The 12,577-nt window shown below is 41.6% G+C and overlaps 1 protein-coding gene across 4 annotated transcripts in view; it reads right to left on the reverse strand.

Annotated features, from left to right (window-relative positions):
• Positions 1 to 9,198, reverse strand: part of FBXL20 (F-box and leucine rich repeat protein 20) — a 99,013-nt gene extending 89,815 nt beyond the window's left edge. The window contains exon 1 of one of the 4 annotated variants that reach the window (XM_030294729.1): positions 8,789 to 9,198. In XM_030294729.1, the coding sequence (XP_030150589.1) occupies positions 8,789 to 8,836 (48 nt within the window). In that variant the 5' untranslated portion in view covers positions 8,837 to 9,198. Of the gene's footprint in view, positions 1 to 7,955; positions 8,237 to 8,788 lie in introns of those variants that run through there. The other 3 variants (XM_030294725.1, XM_030294726.1, XM_030294728.1) reach the window with 3 other exon arrangements.
• Between the last annotated feature and the right edge of the window lie 3,379 nt (positions 9,199 to 12,577).

The raw sequence follows: 12,577 nt of genomic DNA on the forward strand, positions 1-12,577 counted from the left end.
TTTACAGACAATCACAGAATTTCCATGCCAGAAAGAACCCTACAGCTGCAATAATGGAGGTCCAGAAAGGACACACAGATACCAGTAAACACATATACACTATTACATACATATTATATACACACAGAACACATATTTATAAAATATATGTATGTGAGCACTTATTTCATAGTTCAGAACTGTATTATTTCCATTTATAAAATCCTTAAGACATCACCTTAACACTTTCATTCTCTTTCTACTCAAATTAATTTCAAAATAGAACATTAAAATATATAAATGATCTGGTTCAAAAAATAAGGCAACAAAGAATGATTTAAAAAAAAAATAAGATGACAAAAAGAAAAGGATGACATTCTAACAGAGAACTCTGGAAAACTTTGCAACTAACACTTACAGTTAACATTAAATTGTTTATTTGTAGGCAACTGCAAATCCGTTTTCTTTTTCTGCTCCCCACCCACCTTGAAAGAGGAAAAAAGAAAACAAAAAAACAAACAAAACTGCCTCTTGGTTGGTAAACTGCAATTCAGTATACACAAGAGTTGGGAATGACCTTCCCAGGGCCTAAACTGTCAACCAAGGGTGACATATACATAAGAATAGGTACTTCATATTTAAAAACCTGCCCTAATCTAGAGATTTTACTGTTTTCTTTTTGCCTGTCTTTCCTGCCACATAAATTCCTTTGTTCTGCAGATTGTGAAGTAAACACTGAAGCACCCAGAATAGGTACACCTATGACTCCTTATTGCAAATTGTAAGTACAACTGAAAATGCTTTTCCACTTTTTTCCTTATAAACGATTGTTTAATTATATCTGTCCACATCCTCTAGTTGGTCAGGAAATCACAGTAACCAACAAATACCATAAATAGTTGGTATATCTGATTATATAAAATTGGGCAGGCATTTGCTATGTTTCTAACCTTCACCTTGTTGTTAGATATGACTTCTGTCTTAGCACCACAGTAATGCATAAGATCAGTTTGTTACTTCCTTTCATGGTATTCTATTTCCCTTTTTTAGTTTTTACTAGAAATTCCTGGGATCAAGGACAAAAATGACAGAAAACATTGTCAATACATGTTTCAAAACTGGCTAAACTTTTTTTTTTTTTTTTTTTTTTTTGCTAAATTCTTATCTAACATGATTTAATTGTAACTTTAACCTCACAGCATCTTAAAAGACTGAGCAACAATGACTGAGATAAATGACATTTCCACCTGATTACAACTGTCAGATGAGGCTTATTAAATCCAAGAGAATACCATAAAATCAAATTCGAGGAAAAATGATTAGGGAATAGATGTTACTTAACCTACAGATATCACTCATATGCCTGCTAAGTAGTTATCAGATGTGTGCCGAAAATACCCAGCAAAGTCATTCTTTTAACAGAAAGTCTTCAAAAGCTAATGCAAATACGTTTTGGATCTATTTCCATTTGAATACATATCTTCATTTTTAAAAGTTATATAATTAAGCAAGATGAATCAAGCACAAATACCTTTGCACAGTTCAATACCACCACCTATTGTTAGTTGCTATTAAGTTAAAATCTTTTTCAAATGGGTCCAAGTGCACTAAGACATGAAACTATAAAACTAACTTGTATGCCTTTATTTTTCTGAGTCCGTTTTTGGTAGGGGTCTAAGAATTCACCAAGTCAGGAAGACCAAATAGGAAAACAGTGTAAAGACAACTACGCACAAGCAGCTAAATTTGGTCAGCTTAAGGGCATTCTTTCTTCTTCCTCCCTCCCTTGGATTTTCCTGGTGTAACGGAATATTTTATTTTGAACATCTAAAAATACTCTTCCAAAACCACAGTACTAGTTAGATTACTAAAAATTTTAATTCAGTTCCCAGTCTGTCACCAATTGGGAAACGGTAATCTAAGGCCTGGGAATGGAATTCTTGGCCTGTAACAAAAGTACTTAATAATTTGCAAGAAAAACTCAACCAAGATTTGAAAAGAGACACCCAGGATAAAAACAGAAGGATTTTAGAAATTAGGATTTAAAAAGTGACAATAACACTAACAGCTAAAACTGACAAATAACCTAAAACATAAGAATTTAAAAGTGTAAATACTTCTAAACACTTCTAATACTGATTTAATGAATGAAAATCTTCAATGTAGAAATAGATTACATCTAAGAATGTATGACTTAAATATCAAGAATACACTCTGTAGGGGCCCCTGGGTGGCTCAGTTGGTTAAGTATCTGACTGTGGCTCAGGTCATGATCTCACAGCTCTGGAGTTTGAGCCCTGCATCGGGCTCTACACTGACAGTGCAGAGCCTGCTTGGGATTCTCTCTCTCTCTCAAAATAAATAAATAAACTTAAAAAAAAAAAAAGGAATACACTTTGTAAGGTTTTTGCAAAGCTAAATATTTTTAACAACTTAATGGAAAACATAATTTTCAAAGTGTAATGGCTTATGTAGACTGTACAAAGAAACATCTTGATTTTTAAATAATGAATGACTACAATATAAGTACATGATTAATGTGCCATGTTTCAAAGGTAAAAAGGACCCATAATTATACAATAAACATCAATAACACTATAAAAAAAAAAAAAAAAAGATTGTCTGAATGGGCCCCAAAACCCTAAACCTCTAATTGGGACTTTGTATAATGTTAGATAACTGCTTTCAGACAAATCTCAAAAGTGTTATAACAAAGAAACAAACAAACCTTACTGTTACTAGTACTCTTTCCCATTGCAAGCCTTTTCAAATAGAATGAAACAAATGGCTGTCACCCACTGGAAAAATGTGTCACATTTTCCACGTGCACCAATTTAGAAAATATGGTTATTTACTACGCAGAATGTTCTTTAGATTAGAAGATAAATCCTTATGGGAGAAAAAGGTAATTACTGCAGCCTTAGTAGTACTGTGCAACTCTGCTTCCAAACTTTAACAATATACTGGAGTGACTGTTTTATTTATTTATTTTTTATGTATATTTTACTTTTGAGAGAGAGAGAGCGAGAGCAGGGAAGGGGCAGAGAGAGAGAGAGGGAGACACAGAATCTGAAGCAGGCTTCAGGCTTCGAGCTGTCAGCACAGAGCCCGATGCAGGGCTCAAACCCACGAACCTGTGAGATCATGACCTGAGCTGAAGTCGGACACCCAGCCCAGCCAACTAAGCCACCCAGGTGCCCCTGGAGTGGCTGGTTTAGAAGAAACAGCCAACGAAATATGGTCCTCTGCTTTTATTAAAAAGTTACAGATTCATAGGATTCTAGAACAAAAGGAACCTTAGTAATTGATTCTAACTTCCTTGTTTTGCAAAGAAGGGAAATGACCAAACCGGAGAAGCGAAAAGAAATGACTAAAGTTATAGTTAGCTGGTGGCAAACATCAAGATTAACTAACATCATCAGTTCTCTCGACTCGTAATGCAGTATGTTCTTTCTGCCATACCACATTTTATGATTTTTCTTATTTTGGACAAAATGATTTGATAAAACGAAGCAGGCAAATAAGTACTACAATCTAATCTTACAGACTAAAATATTATACATTTATCAAAGCAGCAGTGAGGAATAATGAAAAACAATAGTGAACAGGGACTCAAAGTACTCAAATTGGAGCTTATCAATTCCTAACTATGTGAATCTTAACATTTCCAGGCACTGATTAAACAGTAAATTGTATCTGTGATGTCAGTTAATGTTTTCAATGTAGATAATGCTAGACTTTTTAATAAACTCAAATAAGATAAAAATTTTCCTCTAATAGTACTATAACCTTATAATGGAGCTACTAAGAGAATGACAAAATAGACAGGTTTTACCGAAAAAATCTAAACTTAGATTCAAGGGCTAGCTTATTTACACACGTCTGTCACTAATCTCACTGAGTGTTAAGATAACATGTTATAATACTTAAAATGAAGGACAACTTCATTCTTGATAGCAAAGACAAAATGAAATATACTGAGTGAAGAAATTTAGGAAAGTTCTTTTCCATACTTTTTATGGGCTTTGATGCTATGTTATGCTAAAAACAGAGCAGAATGACAGAGTGAAGTTTAAAAAATGCAGATTGGAATCTTGGCTCCCCCCCCCCCCCCGCCCCTTACTAGCTGTGCAACTTGAACACTTCTTAGGCCCTAGCTTTCCTCAACTGTGAAACAGAACCATGAGAATTGGAAGTTACTGAAGTAGGGGCACCCGGCTGGCTCAGTAGGTAGAGCATGTGACTCTTAATCTCAGGGTTGTGAGTTCAAGCCTCATGGTGGGGGTGGATCCTACTTAAAATAAAAATTAAGAAGTAAACAAAAAATAAAAAAAACTGAAGTAAAACATCTAGCTCAGTGTCTGGCATGCAGGATGCAATAACTATTATTAAGTTACAAAGACAATTTATCAAAATTTGCCACAAAACAATGTGCACTGTAAGTTATGCAATAAAAAGTATTTAGATGAAGACTTTCAACTGAGAGACACATTATTCAGAGTGCATTATGCTAGCTTTTCGGGTTATTTTGTAGAAATTTAATGCCAAAGTGATACAGCAAAGAACAACAATAATTTTCACATCTCTGGATCTTTTTAACTTCTACCCAGCTGTCATCTACTCTGGCTGTTTCACAGCTACATATCTAACAAGTACTCTTATCTCTTCATTTTAACTTAAAAATTTTTTCTACACCTATAGCCCTGAGCGTCAGATTTAAAGTGTGTGGTCTGCAGTTACAACATCCAAAAGAATAATAATCAGAATATTCCTTAAAGAAAGATTTTAATGAATCAACTATAAAAAGATAAACTTCAGTTATCTTTCACCCAGAAAAAAATGCGGCTAAGAAAAAGAAAACAGTCTTTCACTTTCTGTATTAATCATAATTAATCTGAAATTAGTTATTATTTGCTACAAAAATGTCCTCAGGGATTGGCTATCTGCTTACAATCATAAAATTATCAGTCCTTTAAAAACCATTCTGTAATTTTGAGAATTAAAACAATAATTTGAGGGTTGCCTGGGTGGCTCAGTCAGTTAAGCATCTGACTTCTGCTCAGGTCATGATCTCTCAGTTCACAAGTTCGAGCCCTGTGTGGGGCTCTGTGCTGACAGCTCAGAGTCTGGAGCCTGCTTTGGACTGTCTCCCTCTCTCTCTACTCCACCCTTGCTTGTGCTCTCTCTCTCTCAAAAATAAATTTTTTTTTAAAACATAAAAATAACATGATGTCATGTTTTAGATACGAAGAGACTGTTTTACCTTGTCTACATCTTTTATCCATTGGAACTAAATATTTAAAATGTTTTCAATGAATTAGCAATAAGTTTACTACTTCATGAGAGCATTTTATTGTTTTACTGCTTGTAAATTAGGTTAGTAAAGAGGTAAATGGGGAAAAGAAGAGGTAAATGACTTTATGAAATATTCAGATAATGAAACTCATTAGCACATATCATTTCCACCCCTTCCCATTTGTATTCTGGCATGGACCACTTCACATCATAATAAAGGACTAAAATGTTTTCTTACAAACCAAAAGCGAATCACAAATACTGTACAAGGAGGTTTTTTTATCCCTTATTTAAAAAAATTTTTTTCATGTTTATTTATTTTTGAGACAGAGAGAGAGAGAGAGAGAGAGAGAGAGGTGGGGGAGGGGCAGAGAGAGAGGGAGACACAGAATCCAAAGCAGGCTCCAGGCTCTGAGCTGTCAGCACAGAGCCCCACATGGGGCTGGAACCTGTGAAGTGAGAGATCATGACCTGAGCCTAAGTCCAATGCTTAAAAGACTGAGCCATCAAGGCGTGCCCCCCTCCTTTTTAAAAAAATCTTATCAAATACCTTTAGAAAGCTTCAGTTGCTTTAGTTCAAGGTAATAGATATACTTAATAAGGCAATATTTTTATTATAGTATCAAGACTACAGGTAAACTACAAATTAAAATATAAGCTAAGGGGAGCCTGGGTGGCTCAGTCGGTTAAGCGTCCGACTTCAGCTCAGGTCATGATCTCGCAGTCCGTGAGTTCGAGCCCCGCGTAGGGCTCTGTGCTGACAGCTTAGAGCCTGGAGCCTGTTTCAGATTCTGTGTCTCCCTCTCTCTCTGACCCTCCCCCGTTCATGGTCTGTCTCTCTCTATCTCAAAAATAAACAAACGTTAAAAATTTTTTTAAATAAAATATAAGTATAAAAATAAGATATAGCAATGCAATTTTAAAACACATACTACATGGGGCGCCTGGGTGGCGCAGTCGGTTAAGCGTCCGACTTCAGCCAGGTCACGAACTCGCGGTCCGTGAGTTCGAGCCCCGCGTCAGGCTCGGGGCTGACGGCTCGGAGCCTGGAGCCTGTTTCCGATTCTGTGTCTCCCTCTCTCTCTGCACCTCCCCCCGTTCATGCTCTGTCTCTCTCTGTCCCAAAAAATAAATAAAAACATTGAAAAAAAAATTAAAAAAAAAAATAAAACACATACTACAAAAAACTCCTTCCAACAATAATTCATGCAGTCTAGAAGAAAACAAAATGATAAAGAGCAGACTTCAGTGGCAAAACGCTATCCTCCACTCAGATCTTTGGTATTTGGGTTTCTCTTTCAGGATTCCTGTTAACTGCTAAAAGTCTATTCAGTAATTTTAAGGATGGTCTTGACTTTTACAGTAGTACTGAATGTGCAAATCACCAAAAATTAAGCTTATTGGGTCTCTCTACATTAAGGCAAACTAAAGTTCTATTAAAGTAAACACCAAATCATATCTACTATGATACTTCCTTCCTATGATTAAGTTAAATATGAAAATTCTAAGGAGGCCAATTCCTTGATTTTCTCCATTCCTCACCTGCAACAGTAATATTGTAGAGGAAACCAAGGAATAGACTAAACTGAAGACCCTCAGGTAACAATTTCACCCTCTGCACCTAGCTGGCAAGTTTCCTGAAACTTTTGTCTGACTGTCTTACAATTTCATCCTTCAAATGGAAATGAAGAAACACACCAAGTGAGATGTACACTGAGCTCTGAGTGATCCCAGGTCAGTTTGATTCTCTGCCAGAAAGGGCCAGGTAACATTTACTCTTTTTGTTGTAGCAGTTTTTTTCTCTTATCAATAAGCCCCAGTAAACCTCGTGGTATATTACCACACTACTGCAATTCGTCAGTACTTAGAATATACTTCACTTCCAAAGGAATCACTTCCCTAACACGGACTTCCCCTCACTAAAGACACTTTCAGATGTTTTCCTATTTCCTCATCCAGTCGTCCATTCCACAGCTATAAACCTCTCGCCAGAGGAGGAAGAGTTCTTAAAGAATGGATTTTCTGAAGTCTCTCAGGCCTTCATCCCAATCTCAAAGCCTGTACACATCTGAGAGTTCCCAGAAACAATGAGCTACAAAAGTACAGACTAAACGGGAAAGAAGAGGAAGTACCAGAACAATACCCAAACCAAACACAGCACCAAAAACCCGTGGTAGTCTCTATCATCCCAGTCTACCAACCCCCACTTCCCTAGAGTAACCAAACAAGGGCTCTCAAACTCGGAGAAATGGCCCCCTGGCCCATAATTTCCCTCTCGTTTCACGAAGAAGGTGGCAGAAAGAAAAGAAGCAAGCCGGTAGATCGGAGCTGTGATGCTTTTTCTGCCGAGAGGAGGGAGGCAAGCCAAGGGTTGTGTAAAGAATGGAAAGCTGAGTGATACTGGGGGGAGGGGGGAATTAGGGCGCCAGAGCTAATCCCTTGCCGGGGCCCGCTGGTGGAACAGGCTGGAGGCGACCAGCCGGGAAGACCAGGGAAGCTGGGCTGCTGCATTGGGCTTTCGGGTCGAGAGAAAGGGGAAAGAAGTCTGGCAGCCCCAGCGGTCGGTGGATGACGGCGCCAGGCAAGGGAGGCGGCTCTGTGCGGAGCGAAATTTTCGGGACACAAGAGCGGGAATCGTTTTGTTCACGCCGCCCCAACCCCCCCCCCTCCCAGGCTCACACCTCAAACCTGCTCTTGGTCACTCCGTTCACGTCCCTCCTCATGGGGTCGGCGGGTGCGGCCGGGGCCGGGTGCTACGGCGTGCGGAGTGCAAAGACTGGGGGCCCCGGGCAGGCCCGGGAGTTCCGGGACCGGGAGGAGGTGGAGGAGCGGCGGGCAGGGGCCGTCAGCGAGGAGCAGAAACCTCTCGGCTCCGGCGGGGCCTCCTCCACCTCCCGCAGAGCCGGCGGCTGCGACGACTGCTTGTCGCTAGCTCTTCTCTCCCCTCAGCCTCAACTTCAACCCAAAACAAAAACACTCCCCACCTGCCAGCAACGCCGTTCCTCATTGGGCAGAGCCGCCTGGGCCTCGGAACGGCGTGGGGAGGGGAGGAGGAGGAGCGCGCGGCGGCGGCGGCGGCGGCGGCGCGGGACCACCCCTCCCCCACTCCCGGGCGCAGCCCGCGACGGTCCGCCCGGGAGCAGCCGGAGTGCGGCGGCGGCGGCGGCGGCGGCGCGAGCCCGCTCTTGCCTCCAAGGCACGCAAGCCCACCGCGAGAAGCAGAGGCAGGGAAGTGCCTATCTGTCTGTGTGTATTTGTGTATGGGAGGGGCTGTGGGGAGGGTGCGAGTGCGCGCGTGCTCGCGGACTCGCGAGTGAGGAAAGCAGGACAACTGCAGATAGTACCGGAGCCCATCTAACCCCTTCGCGGGCAAACAGCACGCACCAACCCAGCAAGCACTTGAGCTTTCTGCCTAGTCCTCCCAGTCCCCTAAGACTTGTCTCTTCTTCCCCAGTAGCCTGTGCATCCACACACGTCCTTCCCGGCCACCCAACTCCCTTCCCCTATCACTCACTGTCGCCTTGAACCCAAAGTGCAGCAGGCGGTCCCTGCTCGGAGCCATTTTCCTCCTTTCTGGTTGTCTCTAGGTTGAGGCAGTGCTGCTGCTGCCGCCGCCGCCGTCGCCTTTGCTGTCGCTGCCGCCGCCTCCCCCGCCCCCGTGGATTGCATTACCGGGTGTTGCAGGGAGGCCTGGGGGGCCGCCGCAGGGCGTGGGTCTCCCTGTGCATGGATCAGCAGGACGGGGATGGGGGGTGGGTAATTGCGCTACCCTCTGCTCCAGGAATATGCAGCGAGGCCCCACCTCGCGTCTTGGGGTCAGGGCGTTCAGTGCAGGAGCTGGGCGACCCTTCCTTTTAGCTGGGGGAGGGGCGCGCTTTCGTGGGGGAGGGGGGGGTTGCCTGGCGAGGCTGAAGGGCCTTTGGCTTCCCCCGCCCCTCCGCCACCAGACGTCGCTGCCACCCAATGGGCTCTAGTGCCTGCCCGTCCTCCAATCGGGGCTCTGTTTGGTGAGAACCTGATCCTGACGCCACTTTGGCGGGAGAAACAAGCGTGTTTTAGCGAGTAGGCGGCCGAGTGGAAATTGCGACATTCAGCTGACTCCTTGGTTCCTATAAAAGCTAGTTTGTGTCATCATATTATTATACTTTAGCAACAGCAGCCCTCAAGGTCTCGAAATTTATGATCGAATTTCTATGGATTAGGGAATACGTTTACTCTTTTAGAGCGACAGACTACATAATCATGCACCGCAGATGAAATAATAGAAACTACTGTAAATTCGAGCAGTCCTGGCAACATCATCTCCCCTAATTGTATTACAAAGTATGTGTTTGTCTTCATATCGCTTTTAAATCGCAGTTTTAGTGACTAGATTGTTACGAATGTGATTTGAGAGAGTTTATTTAAGAGCAATTTGTGCTGGAGATCTTTTTAAAATAGGGATATTCATGCTTGAAGCTTTATTACCCAACTTTTTTTTTTTTTTTTTAACTTTTTCGTGTTTATCCTAGAAAGGGCTTCCTGAGCAAGGAACCAAGCTTCGGAAAGTCATTCTCAGGCCCACAAACTCAGTGATCTAGAGGTTATATTCTTTTCCCTGATACTTTTAATGTTACTGCTTCTCTTCAGCCATATAAAAATAGTTTAGTTCCATGTATCTAAGAGCAGTTTTCTCCCGACTATTGATGAATTTGATGACTAAGGCCTGCAAACGAGAGTCAAACTGGCTCAGATAAATGAAGAAAATTTTCACAAGTCTGTTTCCTTTTTTCAATTATCCTTTCCAGTTAACCTATTTGAGTAATTATCAGGGAAGACTTTTACTTCCTGATTGAATTTTTTTTCTGAATGGTGTATTTTTAAAAAGCTGAATGAAAATCACTCAAAGGTTAAAAATTAACTGCACAGGGGCCCTGGGTGGCTCAGTCGGTTTGGCATCAGACTTTGGCTCAGTTCATGATCTCCTGGTTTGTGGGTTTGAGCCCAGTATGGGGCTCTCTCCTATCACCACAAAGCCAGCTTTGGACCCTGTCCTCCCACCCTACCCCTGCTCTTCCCCTGCTATCAAAAACAAATAAACATTAAAAAAATTACTACACAAAGGTATATTACTTTTTATCAAAGAAATTTATTTTAATGTAAATAAACAGGTTTTTTTTAATGTTTCGGGGAAAAAAATCCCACAGATTTTGTCTACTTTCAAAAAAATGAAAAACCCCAAAGTATTTACAGAACGGCCATACACACAGAAAATCAAATTTGAAAGATTTTTTTTTTAGAAAAGACCCTCCCCAGCTGCTCCTGATGTACATTTCTAAAACACAAAATTTATAAAGCCCAGCTTTTACAGCTGAGCATGTTTCCCAACCTAGCTTCTGAGATGTTAAGTACTTCCTACCCCTCAAAAAACTAACTCCAGGGTAGAAATAAGGGGGCAGGGAGATTGAAAAGAGGGGAAAAAAAAAAAGGGAAAATGAATTGCCCAGGGATTGTGAATGAGTTTCCTATACTGGCATCTGCTTCAAGTGACTTGACTGGATACTGTATGACTCACTGGCTCCCTTGAAAGGGTTGCTTCTGAGAATTCATGGTATTGCTGCACTAAGTTTTCAGACCTAAGCCTTAAGGAAAATCTTCCCAAGAGTCACCAACCTCAAGGCCAGTTTTGGCAATTATATCCTGCTTCGTTTCTCCCTCCTCCCTTCTTTAAAATACCGATTTTAAAACACATAGATTTTGAACCTGAAATCTTCATGTACATCAGAGCAGGTTTTGACCAAGAACCCCTAACATGGAGCCAAAAGACAGAAGAGGAATCAGGTCAAACTAAGAATACACAAGACACCAGCAGCAGAAGATAGGTGGAAGTTGACTTCATGTCCTTGCAGTCCTTTGAAACAGGAGAGTGAGTACACCTAGACAGGAGGGAGGTGTCCCAGGCTTGGTTTATTCTGCCTCTTCTCCTCCACCCTGTGAAGAAATGCAGTGCTCCCTGGTTCTCAGGCAGGGTGAAGCAGGTTAGCCCCGGCTCCCTGTTAAGCAAGTTCAGATGCTGGGTCAGTGTGTGGGGTGTGCCCATCGACAATTCAGGGGCTTATCCTTCATCCAGATCCTAACTCGGGATTCTTTGATCTGGGATGAAGACAGAAAGAGAGAAAAAGCTTCCCAGTTTACTCATTTTGGTATCTGTTGGCTCTGCTTGGGGAAGCTGAGCCCCTGATATGTAGTACATTCCCCATAAGATTTTCCCCACCCAGAACAAACTTAAAACCGTGTAACTTTTTTTTTTTTTCTCTGCAGAAACCAATGGGATAGGATTCAAAACTAGGTGAGAAACTTGTGAGAAATCCAACCTGGTTATATGTCTGAGAGGCTGCTACTGTATCAGCATCACAAGATAAAGCACTCTGGTATCACCTTGCCCATGTCCTCCTTAGTGTCACCCAAGACATTTGACTCTGATACGGTAACCGATAACTTTTCTTGCTCCACTTTGCAATGTTTCGTTTCCTACTTCTTATTACCTTGGGACACAAAAGTGGCAGAGTTGTTGAGAGCTGATGACCAGAAAAGGGAGAACACTAGAGGAAATCAGAGACAGTCAGGAAAGAACGCCAAAGCTGATTTTCCAACTCTATGCTAACTCCAACCTGCAGAAAGAGCTGAATATAGAAATCTTCTTCATTATCTGATGAAGTCACTCCGTTTATCACACACACACACAAATGAATCACCTGGCTTTTTTTTTTTTTTCTTTTTTAATCCAGAAGAGTTGTGCTGGGGACCGTGCCCCGTCCTGCTGATACAGATCCTGAATGGAATCATCAGGAATGGCACAGTGCAGGTGTCAAAATCAAAGTAAGGCCGCAGAATTTTGAGAGGACCCTCCAAATACTGAGAACTTGTGTTGCACTTCATGTGGTCTCCTGGATTTCTATATTTATGAGAAGGGCTTCTTATTGATGTCCCCCAGAATCCAGACTCAGACCTATTCCTCCAAAAAAGGTCCAATTTTGTTGCTACATAGTAGCAAGGGTTTATCTTCATGCCCACCTAGCATTCCAGGCCCCCATTACTTTCAAGTGAGCTTGAAATTGTTTTAAGTGAACTATGGCTGCAAATTTTTTCTGTTTTATCTAAGGGAGCATACAGTGGAGTGATTAAAGTCTGGACTCCTTCTCCTTACGATAAAGAGAAACAAGGAGCCCAGCTCTCAGGAATGGCATCAGTTCTCCAACAAACAAAATGCTGGGATGTGGACTTTTGGCACATTGTGGAAATAGGAGAACTATTAATTCTGTAA

The sequence above is a fragment of the Lynx canadensis genome, chromosome E1 (genome assembly GCF_007474595.2).
Source record: "Lynx canadensis isolate LIC74 chromosome E1, mLynCan4.pri.v2, whole genome shotgun sequence".
NCBI lineage: Eukaryota > Metazoa > Chordata > Mammalia > Carnivora > Felidae > Lynx > Lynx canadensis.